This window comes from Nyctereutes procyonoides, unplaced genomic scaffold (assembly GCF_905146905.1).
Source record: "Nyctereutes procyonoides isolate TBG_1078 unplaced genomic scaffold, NYPRO_anot_genome, whole genome shotgun sequence".
Taxonomy (NCBI): domain Eukaryota; kingdom Metazoa; phylum Chordata; class Mammalia; order Carnivora; family Canidae; genus Nyctereutes; species Nyctereutes procyonoides.
The window spans coordinates 36,206,160-36,223,043 of record NW_026575131.1 but is presented as its reverse complement, the minus strand read 5'-3'; the positions used below and the strand labels follow the sequence as shown (position 1 = coordinate 36,223,043).

At 42.1% G+C, this 16,884-nt stretch overlaps 1 protein-coding gene across 3 annotated transcripts; it reads right to left on the bottom strand.

Annotated features, from left to right (window-relative positions):
* Positions 1-138: 138 nt before the first annotated feature.
* ACTR8 (actin related protein 8) lies at positions 139-15,775 on the bottom strand. 3 transcript variants are annotated; one of them, XM_055344108.1, is made up of 13 exons: positions 15,548-15,775; positions 11,674-11,844; positions 10,435-10,545; positions 9,697-9,801; positions 9,306-9,479; positions 7,179-7,272; positions 6,829-6,961; positions 5,396-5,549; positions 3,942-4,037; positions 3,306-3,446; positions 2,101-2,365; positions 1,211-1,374; positions 139-427 (listed from the first exon to the last, which is right to left on the bottom strand). In XM_055344108.1, the coding sequence occupies exons 1-13, from the start codon at positions 15,668-15,670 to the stop codon at positions 284-286; spliced, it is 1,875 nt and encodes a 624-aa protein (XP_055200083.1). In that variant the 5' UTR covers positions 15,671-15,775; the 3' UTR covers positions 139-283. The 3 variants fall into 3 exon arrangements, with proteins under 3 accessions (XP_055200083.1, XP_055200084.1, XP_055200085.1); XM_055344109.1 differs by having other exon boundaries at positions 11,674-11,807; positions 15,548-15,566; XM_055344110.1 differs by lacking the exon at positions 15,548-15,775 and adding an exon at positions 15,183-15,281.
* Between the last annotated feature and the right edge of the window lie 1,109 nt (positions 15,776-16,884).

The window sequence follows — 16,884 nt, the reverse complement described above, 5'->3', positions numbered from 1 at the left end:
CATGAGACAACAGCAACAATTCACATCATCAGGGAGCTCCTGCGATCCTGAGAAAGGGGCAGAATTTACCACTGAAGAGTAAGTTCATATTTATTAAGTATCCTGACTACAAAAGCAGCTTATAATTTCACACCAATGTCCTGCTGTCAACATAAGTTAAAATTCATTTATTTTCCATGAAACTTAAGCATCTGAGTCAATAAATTAAAATATACATATTTTTAAGAGTCTTTTATACCAGGAGGCCTGTTTTTGGTCTTCAATAGGGACTTTCTGCCTGTTTTCACCATACAAAAGCAGCTCGCTCTCGTAACATGCGGACACCAAAGCGCTGCCATTCTCTCTGATAAATCCATAGTTCCTGTGTTGTGTCCAAACAAGCCAACACAGCCCCTCCTTTCCATGCAATCAGCCGGGGATCCATGTCCTAGGGAAGTGATAAAGATATTTCAGCAAAAGCAGGTAAGACGTATAATCATTTCCTTAATTTGGGGTAGAAAAAACCTGCTGAGTCAATACCTAAAAAGCCAGATTTTCAACCTGCATTAAAGACTCATCTATACAAAGGACCCATTAACTACAGACATCTTTCTGTTCCAACTGATGAGAAAACTTTAGTGTTTATTACTGAAGATGCTACCATTCAATACTATTACTTTACAAATAGGCCCCATACTCAAGGAACATACGTAAGGAAATCATTATTCTGAAGTTAGAGTAGAATAAATGTATGCCATAATCCCTCCCACAGGATTAAAAATAAATAAGAACATTCCCAGGAATTGTTCGTGGGATATAATGAAATACAGACACCATCTCTTTCTAAATTCCAGGGTTTATGTTTCTTTCCAAGACAGTTCAAGCCAAAAGGATCTGTAAAGATGCCCTGGTCCATAGACCAGCAGCAGATCTTAAATATGAAAGCAAAAACTGAAGCTGTTCTGGCCAATGTGAGACCAGCCTGTCCCTTTAGAGGCATAGCTTTTGGAGAGGAGAGCTGGGACTAACACCCAGAAAGCCAGGCCCCTAGCCAAAAGCTCCCTGCACCAAATCTGTGACCCACTGAAATTCTTCTACTTGCCCAAGCCCTTAATTAAGAGCAGCCCAGACACAAACTCATGCATCCCAGCATTTTATCTGTCCACATACATTACAATTAGAATCAGTCCTGATTTCATTTGTATGCAAGCCAACTGTACCAACAACAGACCTTGGGCCTTGTGATCACATCCACATTCTCAATAATTCGTCTGAATGAAGGTGGCATTTTGTTGAGAATTCTGTGCTGCAGAAATTCTTGAGCTTTATGAAACATCAAACCACCTCCCACCACCAGGATGGAACTGTACATCTTCTTTTTGGTATCATCAGATGCTGAAAAGACAATGATATTCCTTCCACTCTTTTTCTCCATATCCACCACCCTGGGCCAAGCCACCGCCATCTCGTTTGGATAATTCTAAAAGCCTCCTCAAAGGTTTCTCTCCAACCCATCAACAATGCAGACAGAAGAATCTTGCAAAACACCAACATGAACATGTTGTTACCATACTTTCTACCTGCAGGATTAAGACCAAAATCTCTACAGGGACCTACAAAGTTCAATACGGTGTGTATTCACTGCTTCTCTAGCTTCATCCTGGCACCCAGTGTCCCCAGCCATACTAATCTCCACACAGGCATCTTCCTCTGCCCAGAATGCCATCCTGACAGGCTAACCCCCACTCACCTCCTAAATCTCTCTTAAGTGGCTCTTTCCCAAGAAAGGTTTCCCTGCCTCCCATCCTCCACACTTCTTCCTCCTATTAAAAATCCCTTATTAAATCCCTCAATCAGAAGCTCTGAAAGTCAGTATCCTTTAGTTAGTTCACCTTTGTAGCACCTGCCATAGTTGTGGTTTCCCATTTGTGTGACAATTTAACTTTTTTGGTCTCCTCTACTAGGCTATGTGCCCAATGAGACCAGGAACCAATTTCTAATATCAGACAACACAAGGGCAAAGCAGGTGCTCCAGTTTTTCAATGCATATGTTATGCTGCATACCCACAGTCTAGCTTTAACACATTCAATAACTGCTACTGGCCCCTGAAACATGCTTACAACAGCAGTCTATGCTGTGAAGAATGGCTTTATCCAGGCCCAGGGCTTTCCCTTCAAACAGAGAGATGGCAGTCTTCCTGGACATCAGTGCTGTGAGAGCCTCCTCGGATTCATTGCCAGCCATCAAACAGTCTCCTTGGGAGGATCCCAAATCCACCTCCTGGGCATGGAGTCTTTCTGGAAGATCAGAAGACTGGCCACGAAGTTCCCCTTCAAATCCAATGGGTTTGGATGCAGACTTTCGGTCAGCAGTAGCTTTGGCAGACTAAATCAATTAAAAGGACAATCAAGTAGATGGTAGGACTATAACAGATGTTCTCCAGCTAGACCCCACTCCTCCCTACTGCGCTATTTTATAGTGCTTTACACTACTATAAAGCAAAGGTGCATTACTGTGGTGCAGAAGGAATACATGCTAGTATATAGCCAACCACTTGGACCCTCTCCCGGATCACCTGGGAGTGAGACATGGTGTACAAAAGATGAGGATGTGCAGACAATCCCAAAGCAGTCACTGGCAGGCAGAGCAAATCTCACGACCTTATTATTATCACGACTGGTTGGATTTTAAAATTGAAAATGTCGGCATACACAGACTTTTCCTGCTTGAATGGAGTTTTTAAGTGGAGTTCAGTAGGATTCTTGTGCCTGTGGCTATTCTGAAATCCTCATTTTCAGACCCTACCTAACCACCTCATGATCAGGGACAAGGACTAGAACAGGTTTAGAGCCCTCCTTTCTCCATCATGAGCTGCTGTTTCACTGGCAGATAAGAGCTTTACTTTGTGCCCTTATATCAAATATCCTATTACTGGGATAATCAGCTCTGGACAAAAGAATTCAGCTTTCTGCCTAGACCTCATACCATTTACATTACATTATGATTTTAAAAACAGGTCAGATTTTACTGAAAATATTCCCTACTGAATAAATATTCAAAAGAAAATACCGTATACACCAAAAGGAAGTATCTTCATTAAACTTTTAAACCTGTGGACTGGCATTCTGAAAATCAGATTATTGAATGAATGAAGAAATCTGTCATCTGGATTTTAAATTTAGACTTCATTTCATCTACAGTCCTAAAAACAGTATCAGCTTTAGTATGCAGTCAGATTCTAGCGACTGCAATGATCTATTAATGATGGGCAAACTTATCCTGCAGGGACAATGCTATCTCCTCACACACCAGAATCACTGCGGACCTGTTCTTGCTTGCTCTGTGTGGCTAGCAGGTAATGCTCATCATGAGGATCCTCAGGGTCACCCTGGGATCTGTGCTGCAAAGTTGTCATTTTCTGTCCAACAATTCCAAAAGTTGCTGGGTAAAACAAAGCCATTGGAGCCTGTGCAAGGAAGAAAACAAATATCAACCAAGGATACTGATCCATTAAACTCTGTCCTTCCCCAAACAAAACTGGAAGATTAGACCCTAGAAGCCAGACTGAGTAAGCATTCTCTTTTGGGAGTACTATTTCTTCATTGCAGAAGAGGTCAGAAAACTACAGAAATCATCCAATTGAATGAGTGATGTGATACCACAGAGAGAAATGTCAAAGCAAATGTAATTCGAGTGCCTAACAAGCTATTTTAAAATTCCTTAGTAAGAATAGTACCCCCTCTCTAAATAATAACTAATCATACAGTGGCTAATTAAAAAGATAGTCTTTACATCTATTATGATCTGTATACTATCAGGGACTTAAAAGCTGGTTTAGCTGACAGTCTAAACCAGCTGACATTCTGACCTCATGAGGTTTCAGACAAGTATATATTCTCTTAATCTGACTGAACCTGGATGGCTTTCTTTCTACCCATGGAAATACACAACTACACATTACCTGGAGTTTTTCATCTCCTAATCGAAACTGGTAAAGTAGGGCAGGGGAATCTGGATGTCGAATTTGAAACTCATGATCCTGAAGCCCAGAGATGTCCTGATTCCAGAAAAAGATGCTGTCAGTGAACCAGTAAAAGTGCATATAAACTCCTCAAATGACAAGCCTCTCTACTATCCAAATCTCACCTATAATAAAGCTGCTCTGCAACTTTCTACCATTTCTTTTTTTTCCCCCATTTCAACTGGAACTTAATAAAATAGTTCAGATATACCACCTTACTTTTAACATGTCTGAAATTTCTGTCATCTGCATTTTTATCTTTATTATCGGTAAATATTAATTCAAACAAGGATCCAAATCAATAAGCCAATTCCCTCAGTAACTGGGAAATGATACCCAGTCTTAGGTTTCTCAAAATTTTGTTGTTTAGAATTAGGATTGCTTGAAAAATGTCAGGGAAAATAAAAAGGCCTGAAACAGAAAGCATAAAAAGGTAGGAATTGACATACAGCAAAGATTACATGTTGACTATTCACAACACTAAGAAAGCACTTCAGTTGCTGCCATTTAATTAAATGTCTATACCTACATATGCATTACACCTAAAGGTTTACCTACATCTTGATCAAAGATCCTAAAGAGAGACAAATCTGCTAAATACTCACTCTTAAAAAAAAAAAACAGCTGTATTTTCCAGAGCCTGAGACACGTCCTAACAGCTCTGACCTTACCAAAACACTCTTAACTCCTTAAGAGCTTTAACTTTAAGGCTCTCTCAACTTGGGTTGAAAGGGTAGAATACTGCTATATATTTTTTTAAGATTTTATTTATTTGAGAGAGGTGGTGGGGGGGGGGCGGCACAGAGACAGCATGTTCACACACTCACGCATAAGCCGGGGAAGGGACAGAGAGAGGGAGAAGCAGGGAGCCCTATGCGGGGCTCAATCCCAGGACCATGGTATTATGACCTCAGCTGAAGGTAGACACTTAACCAACTGAGCCACCCAGGTGCCTCTCTTATATTTTTAACTGCTGTCTGTCTATCTATCTATCTATCTATCTATCTATATCTATCTATCTATCTATGATAGTCACACACACACACAGAGAGGCAGAGACACAGGCAGAGGGAGAAGTCACACACACACACACACACAGAGAGAGAGAGGCAGAGACACAGGCAGAGGGAGAAGTCACACACACACACACACACACACACACACACACACACAGAGAGAGAGAGAGAGAGGCAGAGACACAGGCAGAGGGAGAAGCAGGATCCATGCACCGGGAGCCCGACGTGGGATTCGATCCCGGGTCTCCAGGATCGCGCCCTGGGCCAAAGGCAGGTGCTAAACCGCTGCGCCACCCAGGGATCCCTTTAACTGCCTTTTGAACATCGTAAATTCTTCCTAGTAACAAAAATAATCAGCAATTTTGGTTTTGCTCCCACCTGATCTAAATGACAGAAAGTTTCTTTAAGATGCTGCAGAAGAAGACAATCCATTTTATTTGTTAGTTGGCATTCTCGGTAAGGGAATCCAGCTCGCTGCATGAGCCAGTAAAAACACCTTGACACGTCAGACCCCCCGTAGGCCAGACAGAGCCTAGAGTTAAAAGAGAAAAGAGGTGGGTAATCTGTTGATCAAGAAGGTGCAAAGGGCATTTCAAAAACTCAACTAGGCACAGTGAAACCTAACAAGTCTCAAAAGATGTTTATTTTAGGAATAAAGAATGAAAGGACAGGATGGAGAGATGGGAGAAATAGAACTCTAGCAAACCATCAGTGATGAGCACCTAGCAGCAGTCATGCTTTTGCAAAAAGTTTCCAAGAAAGAGAACAGCCTTAATGCAACTCATTTCTAAGTTACCATATTTACCATATCATAGTGGTTTGCCTGTCTATACTAATACATCGAGGTGACAAACAGTGACCCCATAAGACAGACTCACGGGAGAGAACTTTCAAGAGTATACCACCAACTAACTGAATGGTTCTATGATTTGCAAAGAGCACTGCTATATTATTTTAGAGGTAGGAGACCCGGGCCCAGTGTTTTCTCCATACTGTGAGACTCAATGGCATTAAATAATACATAACCAATGGATGAGCCAAATCAACTTACTATTTTAGAATTCACTGTAATTTGGGATGGGAGGCAACAGATCAACTTTTTGCATGGACTGCTTAGGTCTTCTTTTAAATGTTTCTATGCCCTGGATCCTGAACTACATATGTGAGGGACAGAAAGCACTACGGCATCCTGAAGAAGCCATCCTGGGAGCACAAAAATGCTGCAGAGATTCTGTATGCGTATTGCCTGAGTGTGCTTACCTTTGTTGGGCTTATCTCAGGAAGGACAAGCAGTAAATCTGCTCCTAAGTTACTTTATTACCTCTTATATCAGTGATGACATCATGAAGGGACCTGACCAGAACACTACTCATCACTCACTGAACAATTATGACAAAAGCAAATGCTCATAATGCTAGATAGAGATTTTGGACCTGAAAACCTATTTTCCCCTGCATGACTTGTGTAATTAAAGCTTTGCTGTGAGCATGATACGTATCTCTACATCAGACCACAGCAAGACACAGGGTTAATATATACACTGCCTCTGTGGGAAAGCACACAACAGAAGTTAGGATTTTCAGGAGCTCCTGTTATGTACTCATAACAGGAAGCATAAATAGTACTAACAGGAAGGATAAAATCAGTGGTTTATAGCCTTGCTAGAATTTGCACTTCCATAATCTTGGTTTCCTATGCAAACTCTGAATATATAATTCCTTATAATAATTTTCTTTTTAACTTCTGATGCTTTATAGCTGAACAGGCTGTGAGGGGAGAAAGCAGAGAATGCTACCTTCCAAGGTCCTTACCGAGTATTGCGATGAGAGACCCCATCCTCCACACAGCACACACTTGTCTTCTGGTCTCCAACATCTACAATACATGTACTGCTTAAACCACTTCCAAAGGTGGCACACACAGACTCCTGATGGACCACAATTCCTAAAACACAAAGGTAAAGGAGCAATCAGCTAGGGAGCAGTAAAGATCCTAAGACAAATCATCCATTAAAGTCTGGGAACATCTGGGCAATTGTCCAAGCATGGCTGATCCTCTTAGAATATGCATTTTAATAAGGCGGTATATTAGATTAACTTTGTCAGTAAAATAGATAAACAATCTCATTTCAAACAGATTTCTCAGGAATTATCAGACGTACCTGAAAAACCCATCTTCATTAGGATCATATTCACTAATTCTTTCACGTGCTGTTTATTATAGATATCAGGAATTAACAAGATACATCTATAATACTAAAGAGAAGAACAAAGAAAAAAGAAGAGAAAACCATTAATACTAAAGCCAGATCAAAATAAATGTCACTACACTTGTCTTCAGAGAGGATTTTCTCTAAAGGATGGAAGCAATGGTTAGAGGCCCAGAACAAAGCTCAAATCTCTATCTTTTGGGTTTAATGAAAAACAGGAAATGCTGAAGTTCCTTTATATTAAAAACTTGTGAAATGGTATCAAAACCCCAGATCTCAAGATACACTATAAGGTTGTAATAATCAAAATAGTGTGGTATTGGCACAAAAATACATAGATCAATGGAAGAGAATAGAGCCCAAAAATAAACCCACACTTATATGATCAATGAATCTTTGACAAAGGAGGCAAGAATAGCATTGGGAAAAAGATAGTGTCTTCAATAAATGGTTCTGGGAAAACTGGACAGCCTTATGCAAAAGAATGGAACTGGGCCACTTTCTTAAGTCCTGTTCAAAAAGAAACTCAAAATAGATTAAACACATAAACGTGAGATCTGAAACCTGATAAGGGGTTAATAGTTGAAATGTATAAAGAACTTATACAACTCAACAGCAGAAAAATAATCCAATTAAAAAATGGGCAGAGGGCATGAATAGACGTTTTTCCAATGAACATAGACAGATGGCCAACAGACACATGAAAAGATGCTCAACATCACTCATCATCAGGGAAATGCAAACCAGAACCACAATGAGATATCACCTAAAACCTGTCAAAATGACTAGTATCAAACAGACAAGAAATAGCAAGTGTTGGTGAGGATGTGGAGAAAAAGGAACCCTTGTACACTGTTGGTGGGAATGTAAATTGGTATAGCCACTACGGAGAACAGAATGGAGATTCCTAAAAAGTTAAAAATGGAAATACCACACAACCCAGTAATTCCACTACTAGTTATTACCCAAAGAAAAATAAAACAGTAATTTGAAATAATATACGCATTCCTATGTTCATTATAGCATTCTTTACAATAGCCAACATACAGAAGCAACGTAAGTATCCAATGATAAATGTGTGAAGATGTGGTACATACATACAATGGTATATTAGCCATAAAAAAGAATGAAATCTTGCCATTTGCAACGACATGGGTAGACCTAGAGGACCTTACACTAAGTGAAGTAAGTCAGAAAAAGATAAATACCATACGATTTCACTTATATGTGAAATCTTAAAAACAAAACAAAACAAAAAAAGCAGAAACAGACACACAAACATGGAGAATAAACTGGTGGTTGCTAGAGGGGGAAGGAGGGTGGGCAAAATGGGTAAGGAGGACTGGGAGAGATAAACCTCCAGTTATGGAATGAATAAGTCATGGAGATGAAAGACACAGCACAGGGAACATAGTCACTGGTACTATAATGGTACTGTCATGGCATAGTGACAGAATGGTGGCTATACTTGGGGTGAGACCAGCATTATGAATACGGTCGTCCAATCGCTATGCTATAAATCCGAAAGTAATGTAACAATGGTGTGTTCAACTATACTTCAACTGAAAAAGAAAAAAAAAAACACCTTGTGAAATTAAAAATAAGATAATAAGAACTGAAAAAGGTCCAGTGATAAGGCTCAAACATGACCAAGCTTGCTGGTTGCAGAGCAATAGATAGAGACACCAAAAAAAGAGAGTAAGAAAAAAGAGAAAGCATGAGAGGTGAAGTCAGTGAAGAAAGAAAGCTGTCCTCAACACCTTAAGGCTGACAAAATGCTCTAAGGACATTAGATTACAAACAACTCAGTATTAGGCACTTTTACTGATCAATATAACCTTTGTTTTTTTTTTTTTTTTAAGATTTTATTTATTTATTCATGAGAGACGGAGAGAGAGAGAGAGAGGCAAAGACACAGGCAGAGGGAGAAGCAGGGTCCATGCAGGGAGCCTGACGTGGGACTCGATCCCCGGTCTCCAAGATCAGGCCCTTGGCTGAAGGCGTCGCTAAACCACTGAGCCACCTGGGCTGCCCAAGAATCTTAAAGCCAATCCAAGTTAACTGGGAATTTAACCTCACCTTTAAATCTTTCAGTGGAATTTCTAAGTATTTCTGGATTGCATGAGACCATATTACTTCAATATCTGCCAGAACAGCTGTGAGAGAGCCCCCAGGTCCTGGGTGAATATTTAACTGACCTCTTCTGATAGGCCAGTGAATATTATAACAGTCCAATGGATTAACATATAAGGCCTAGAAAAGACAGGGGAGATGAATATATTGTTAAAACTTCTTCTGGGTGTTTTCTGGATTCACATTAAAAATCTCAGGCCATAGTTATGGTTAACATTTGCTGACTATTCTAAATGTTGAGAGTAGAGTATCTAACATCACACGAGCCTGTATGTGTATCTGGGCCTGAAAGGAAGATTATGAATTCTAGGAAACAACTAGAACTGGATGTCCCTACCTCTTCCCCAACCAAAAACTCAGGGTGATGAGATGTGTTGGTCCATTTATTTCCAGAACAGTGATCTAAAATTGCAGGTCGCATCTGCTTGTTGTAGGAACGTGCCTGAAATAAAATCACCAGAAAATTTTATGTAAGAAAAAAAGGAGGGGGAATGGGAGAAACCTAGTATGAGTCCTCTTTTCTCCTCTCTCATAGACTAGATATAGTTAGCAAAATTTAATCACAAATCCTAAATATTTGGCAAAATACTGACTGGTCACAAAAAGATACTCTTGGCCTTTTCCAAAATTTTGATTGTTCCCATAGTTTTAATACCTAGAGATTGTGATTCATAACCAATCCAAAATTATTACTGCACTCTGCTTAAAGCTGAATACACATTTACATATATGCCAACTCCTGTCCATTCCTAATAGTATTTTTCATCATATTAAAATGGCAAATGTAGTAAGCAAATTGCTTCCCTGGAATCCTGGAATTACACACTTATGACTCTCAAGTAAACTATAAATTTTTATCAATTTGCCATAAGAAATACCATCTTTTAAATTATTTGGCTTGTCCAAGCATTTGTGACACTGATTTGGGTATTCTGTAGGTGGTTATGAATGCTTTTTCCTTTTTTAAGGAAATCCCATCTTTTATTTGCTTAATGAAATCGAGAGAACACATGAATGGCACTTATGATAGAACAGCGGTTATGGAATAAATCTGAAAAAAGAGTTAAGACTGAACCTGTTCAGGGGACACGGGAATCCGTCTTGTACCATTTGACATCTTTTTAGACCATATTGCTTGATCCACCATTTTAAGGCCATTTTGTCTTTGTTCATTACTTTCTGGTTTCTGGGAAAAAAAAGTGAAAGATGAGCAGCAGAAAGGATTTAATGAAAAGAGAAAGCAATGTGTCAGACTACTCATTTAATCCAAGAGGAAATATCCCTCATCAACAAGTAGCAGCATTTCCTTAATCTTAGCCAAATATATCTTAAGAATTCAAAATAATCTTATTATTTATGAATAAAAAAGTCAAAAATAAACACCACAAACCAAGTATCTGTAAAAATCTATAGCCTCAAGTGAAGTTTAAGTGATAAAGTCATTCAGAGGACTAAGTACAGGATAGCTACTTAGTATTTACAAAGTATTTCAGAGACTTTTCCAAATATTGACATAATTCTCATACCTAAATTTTACTCTTGAAATTTAGGCCCTACAGTAGAACTGTGAGATCCAAAGATACAAATGGATTTAGACTCTCATACCCTCAAAGTTACACCTAGGCTTAGAGAAATGAGCTTAGGTAGTCTTCTAGTTATGCTTTAAAAAAAAAAAAAAAGTGGAACCCTAAAGCTTACTATCAGAAGTATAGAACCTACAGGTTCCTAAAATTACCTTTCACCTAAAACTTAAAAGTGGATTATGAAACAATATGCACACTTTAACATCTACCATGAAAAATTTTTCTGATAATTACCATCTCCAAGGTAAGATAAAGTAAATGCTAACTGCAAGGATATACATAGTCCTGCCTTTAAATTATAATTTGATCTAAGATTGTAAGAAGTGATTATAACAATTCAATTTGCTTATGGATTGAAAACACAAACTCAATATAAACTCTAAGTATCTGGAAGAGAAAAATATGGAGCAGTCAGTTGAGAGACCTTAATGCTTCATTTTAAGTGAGTGACAATTCTGTATTGCCCATTTAAAAATCACCTTCATCAATACCCAATTCATATTAATGGGCTAAAATAATTTTTATTTGCTTGTCATAATTATTTCTTTACAATCTTAAACTACTAGCTCAAATGAAAAATGTTCTTTGTACCCCTGAATGATGTTATTATTTTAAAATACATTAAACCCGTGAAGATATTAATTCAAGTTTACTGTGTATACCTGAATGTCTAAGCTGTCTCAAGGAAACAACATTGGGCTTTCTCTCCAGATCCTCCATTACTGACTTACATTTAGTCCTTCCCTTAGGAGCCAGTTGTCCTTGTATAGTGGCTGCCCTTGTTGTTTGTGTCTTCGTGCAATGACATGAGGAATGCTAGCAGGAAGTGTATCTGTGGCTCGGCCAATCCTTAAGGTTGTTGAACCTGGATGTATGACAACAATGAAGTTGCTCTGGATTTGCTGCCAATATAAAACAAAGGAATGTGACCTTAGTAAATAATATATAGGTAACAAGTTAAATAACATAAAGGTAACAGGCTAGACTAAGAAGTTAGTTTCGTGTAATAACTATCAGACTCACAGGTACCAAAATAATTCAGTTGAAGGTAGCTCTTTGAAAGGCATCCAATTATTGCTCTCTGCCTGAATGCAAATTCATTTCATATTTCTGTGCTCCCAGGATCTGACTCACAGTACATAGGTCGACACTTGTTTAAATGAATGAAACCGTAATTATCCAATGCAAGTTAACTTACAATTACTGGGCATTTCTGGGCCAGGTATTGGGGTACAATGGTGACCAAGACAAAATTCTGACCATGGGAGAACTCTCAGTTTACTAGGGGAAACAGACAAGGAATAAGTGTAGGGAATACGATGACTAGGGAAGTGCTAGCTAAATCTCCATTACCTAAAGATGCTTGTAAATAAAAAACTAGATTCTAAGCCTCCAGTACAAATATTCTGATTCAGAATTTCCAGGAAGGGAGCCTAGGAATCTGCAACTTTCAAAAGTTCTTGAGGTGATCAGTATGATCACTCAGGTTTGACAACCACTGGTTGAACAAGTTAGGGAAGAAATTCATGTAAGCAGAGAATTACTATTTTGTAATGCTGAAAAGTAAGGCTTTTTATACAGCAACCACTACTCAGTGTGTGCATAAACCACATTTCGGTTATCATTTTTAAAACATTTTACCTCTTCTTAGTTCTATGCTATTCACCTAATCTGGCAAAAGTTTGGTGTTAAAATGCCAGCGTTCACAATTCTATCTTCATAGGCCAGAAAACCTTGCTGCATTTTACAATCCATTCTTGAGAAATGGTGAACAAGAAATGACAAAGCAGCACGTCAGGACACGTGATTACTGTGACCTTTATTTTTAGATGGTAATTGTTTCAGATCTGTAATTCGCAAGGGAGCAAAACATAGAATCTCAATCAGTTGGGGAACCTTTGCCTCATAAATTCATTAAAGGACCCATGGTTTCAGTACAGAGCAGGGGAAGAAGGGACTCTGACAATTCCTGTGACAAGAGGATACCTCTGTGAAGAACCACCATTCCTGCACAACTCCTTAGCCAGCACCTACTCTGCTTTGCTCTTGAGCTACAGTTGGGTCTTCTTGCAGGTCTCCATTTAAAACATTTCCACAGCTTGCCCATAAGATAAAGTCCAGAACCTGTGAGATCAAGAACCTATTGTCCAGCCCTACTCAAGAACCACCTCCTTTCTGGTCTCTTTAATCTTCCCAATCTAGATCTCTCTTGATTTCTTAACTCATCACACTGTCTGTCTTCATACAGGTAACTCCCTTTGCCTGCCATATCCTTTCTCCCTCGTAAATCTTCTCCCTTCAGTTCTGAAGTTAAATATCATCAGACTAGGTTTACTTAACCCCCTGCAATATAGTTTTCATGTCATCTATCATTTTATAATTATTTACTGTCTGCCCTCCCAACTAACAAAAACCTTCACGTAAAAAGGAATCACTTCTTTCTTACTCAGTACTCTACGCCTAGTGCAAGGCACACAGGAGCTAAGAGTTATTTGTTGAATGCATCTCTTTCAAGTGGTTGGCATGATGTTAAACAGTACTTCCCAAGCTTTTTTGCACTATGGGAGACATTCGTCCAGTAGACTGGAGCAAAAAGATGAAGCTGCTTGCCATCAGGATACCTGTACTTCATTTACAGAACACAGACTACAGCACATTGACTGGGAAGTTCTGGGGTTAGTAATGGCAGTTTCCTGAAGTATATGGACAAATATTTTTAAATAATTTCATACCTATTTTAACATATTAGGAAACAACAAGCTAGTACACTCCACAAGTCATTTCCCAAATATTACTGCTTAAAAAAGACGGAGTAGGGGCACCTGGGTGGTCAGTTGGTTGAGAGGCTGCCTTTGGCTCAGGTTCTGTTCTCAGGGTTCTGGGAAGGAGCCACGCACATTGGGCTCCCTACTGAGTAGGGAGTTTGCTTCTCCCTTTCCCTCTCCCCCACTTGTGCTCTCATGCTCACTCTCTCACCTCTCTCTCAAATAAAATAAAAATATATAAAAAAAAATTAAAAAAAAAATAAAAAAATATAAAACTGAGTAAAACAGTTATCAAGAAAGTAATAGATATGAAAAAGCCACAGAGAACATGGAAAAACTAATGGGTGTGGTACAACTGACCGAAGTTAAAGGAAATGCTGCTATAGTGGTTAAGGGCCCAGGCTCTGGATTCACAGATTTGGCTTCAAATTCATACAGCACCACTTCCTTGCTCTGGATGAAGTTCTTACCTCATAGAGTTATTGTGACCATTAATTTAGTTACTCAAGTAGCTCAGAGTCTGGCTAGCTCTTCCAAAGTTCTCTGCTGCCTTTCAGAAGAGAGCAGACTCTGGCTCTAAGACTCTCACGATAGGCCCCCCTAAGCTCTCCAGTTTCACCTCTTGCTCCTTTTTTTTTTTTTTTTTTAAAAAGCAAACATTTTATTTATTTATTCATGAGACACAGAGAGAGAGGCAGAGACACAGGCAGAGGGAGAAGCAGGCTCCATGCAGGGAGCCCCTGGTGGGACTTGACCCCGGGTCTCCAGGATCAGGCCCTAGGCTGAAAGCAGGCGCTCAACCGCTGAGCCACCGTTGGGTCCCAATCTTGCTCCTCCTTCTTCCTCACTTCCAGACATCATGATCACCAATACTTCATGCCCTCTCCTGGCCCAGGTCTGTCCCTTCCATGTTGTCCTCCTTCCCGGAGATCCCCCCTGGCTAGCTCCCAATCATTCTTAGGTCTTGGTGCAGAGGCCACTTCCTGTTAGGCGCTCCCAGGCCATCAGGGTCAGGGGAGGTACCTGCCGTGTGTGCCCAATACCTCCCTATGGCCTTCTGCATTAGCCCATCCCCACGATGCCCTCATACCTGCTGCCCCATACCCAACGGTGAGCTCTCCCACTCACAGAATGGGGGAGAATCCTAGTGGGCGGGAAGGCAAGGCCCTTACAGACCACCCAGTGTGCTCCCTCAACTAGATGGGTGGGGAACACCCCTGGGGGTTTCCCAGGAGCGGGCACCCAGCCATGTATCCTACAGGTGCCAGGCCAGTCGGGTGTTATCCTCAGCCCATCCCCCCGTTAAGAAGCCGTGTCGGAGACGTGCAACATGAAATCCCGAGCATTATCAATGCCTCCTTGCTTTTTCCTGTGAATCTGCCCATTTTGTTTCTTACGGGAACGTTGTTTTCTGTTTTGTTTTTTTTTTTCCACCGATCCCTAAGGATACCCAGACACCCAGGTCCTTTGCCTGCCTGCAACTGTAAGTAACTCTGGCGCGGACACACAAACTCTTCACGTCTATTCAGACGGTCGTTTGCCTCTCTCCCCGGCGTCAGGCGTGAACTGGACCCCACCACCTGCGGCTCCCTTCACGAAGGAAACGGTGCCTGCCCGGTGCCGGACTCCACCTGCGGAGTGCGGGTCACCGACAGCCCACGGCAGCTTGGAAAGTTCCCGAAGCCCAGTCCCCGTCCTGCCGCCGGCGGGCGTGACGAGCACCGCCGGGCACCAGCCGCCAGAGCCCGGGGACCGGAAGCCCCGCGTCGCCGCCGCCGCTGCCCCCCCCCCCCCCGGCCGGAAGGCCCTCACGAGACCCGCCCCCGGCGCCGCGCCTCACCTCCTGCAGCGACTCCGGCACCAGCGCGGGCACGATGGGGCGTTTCACGCCGCGTTGCTCCTTCTCCTTCTCCCCGCCCTTCTCCTTCCCGTTCTCCGCGTCCCCCTTCTCCGCCTGGGTCATCGCGGCCACCGACGCCCACACCCCGCCTCAGGGACCCGCGGCGCCCGCCGGAGCTGGAGAGCGGCTGCGCAGGCGCAGCTTCCCCGCCGGCCGCCCGGCAACCAAGATGGCCGCCGGGCTGCCGCCGCAGAGGCTTCCGGGAAGGCGGAGGGGCGGGGGCGGGGGCGGGGCGGGGCTGTCGGGGCGGGTGGTGGTGGTGGCGGTGGCGGTGGGGTTGGTCCCGGCGGTAGCGTGCTCGCAGCCGTTCGTTCGTTTTGAGCGTTTACGGGAGAGAAGCCGCTTCCTGGCGCCGCCCCGCGCCGCGCCGCGGCCTGCCGCTCCCTGGATTCCCAGAACCCACACGTCCTCCTGGCTGTCATGCTGCGCTGGTGATGCTCAGTCCCGCCGCGGACGTCAGGGCGCTCTTGAGCCCGGGCGCCTCTCTTCACGGCGCCTGGAGGACTTTATCCGGTTTCATGGCTTTACATAGAGAACTCCGGGGTGTGTAATTCCAGTCTGGAAGTGCCCCAGAGATCTAGACCGATAACCAGGGGCCTGTTCGGTGTCTCCATTTGGATGTCCACAGAGCACTGCAAACTCAAATCCGTCCAAACTGCGACTCTTGAAACCCGCCCCCCACCCCACTACCATTTTACCATCTCCGTGAATACCACTTGGAAGCTTCGGTTGTCCAGTCCATCACTAAATCCTGCAGTCGCTCAGGTGTATCTTGAACCCACTTCTTCATTCCTACTAACTATCTAGTCCAAACTACTATCATCTCACCTGGACTGCAACAGCCTCTTGACCTAACTTGCAGCTTTCCTCTTGTCCTTCTGCAAGTTCCCCAAATAATCCAGTTTTAAAATATGTAGTTAAGACAATCAGTACTACATACTCAGCTTTCCAGTTAATACCACCAATGCATTATCTCAGAAATTAAACCCGGAACAGAATTTAACCATTAGCCTATTAAGCCAGTCTTAATCCAGTTCCTGCTGCATCTCTCAGTTGGCGTCCTCTCTCTCTCCTTCTGTTGGCTTTTCCAGCTACACTTGCTTCCTTTCAGTTTCTCAGATATGCCAGGCCCTTCTCATCGTTGAGCCATCCATCACTCACGTTGTTGGCTTTGCCTTGGGTGCTTCTCCCTCAGCTGGCTCATTCTCGTCCTGTCTCACCTCAAATGTCACCTAAGTCTCACTTCCTTTAAAGAAGTCTGTACTTGGCTGCTGTTT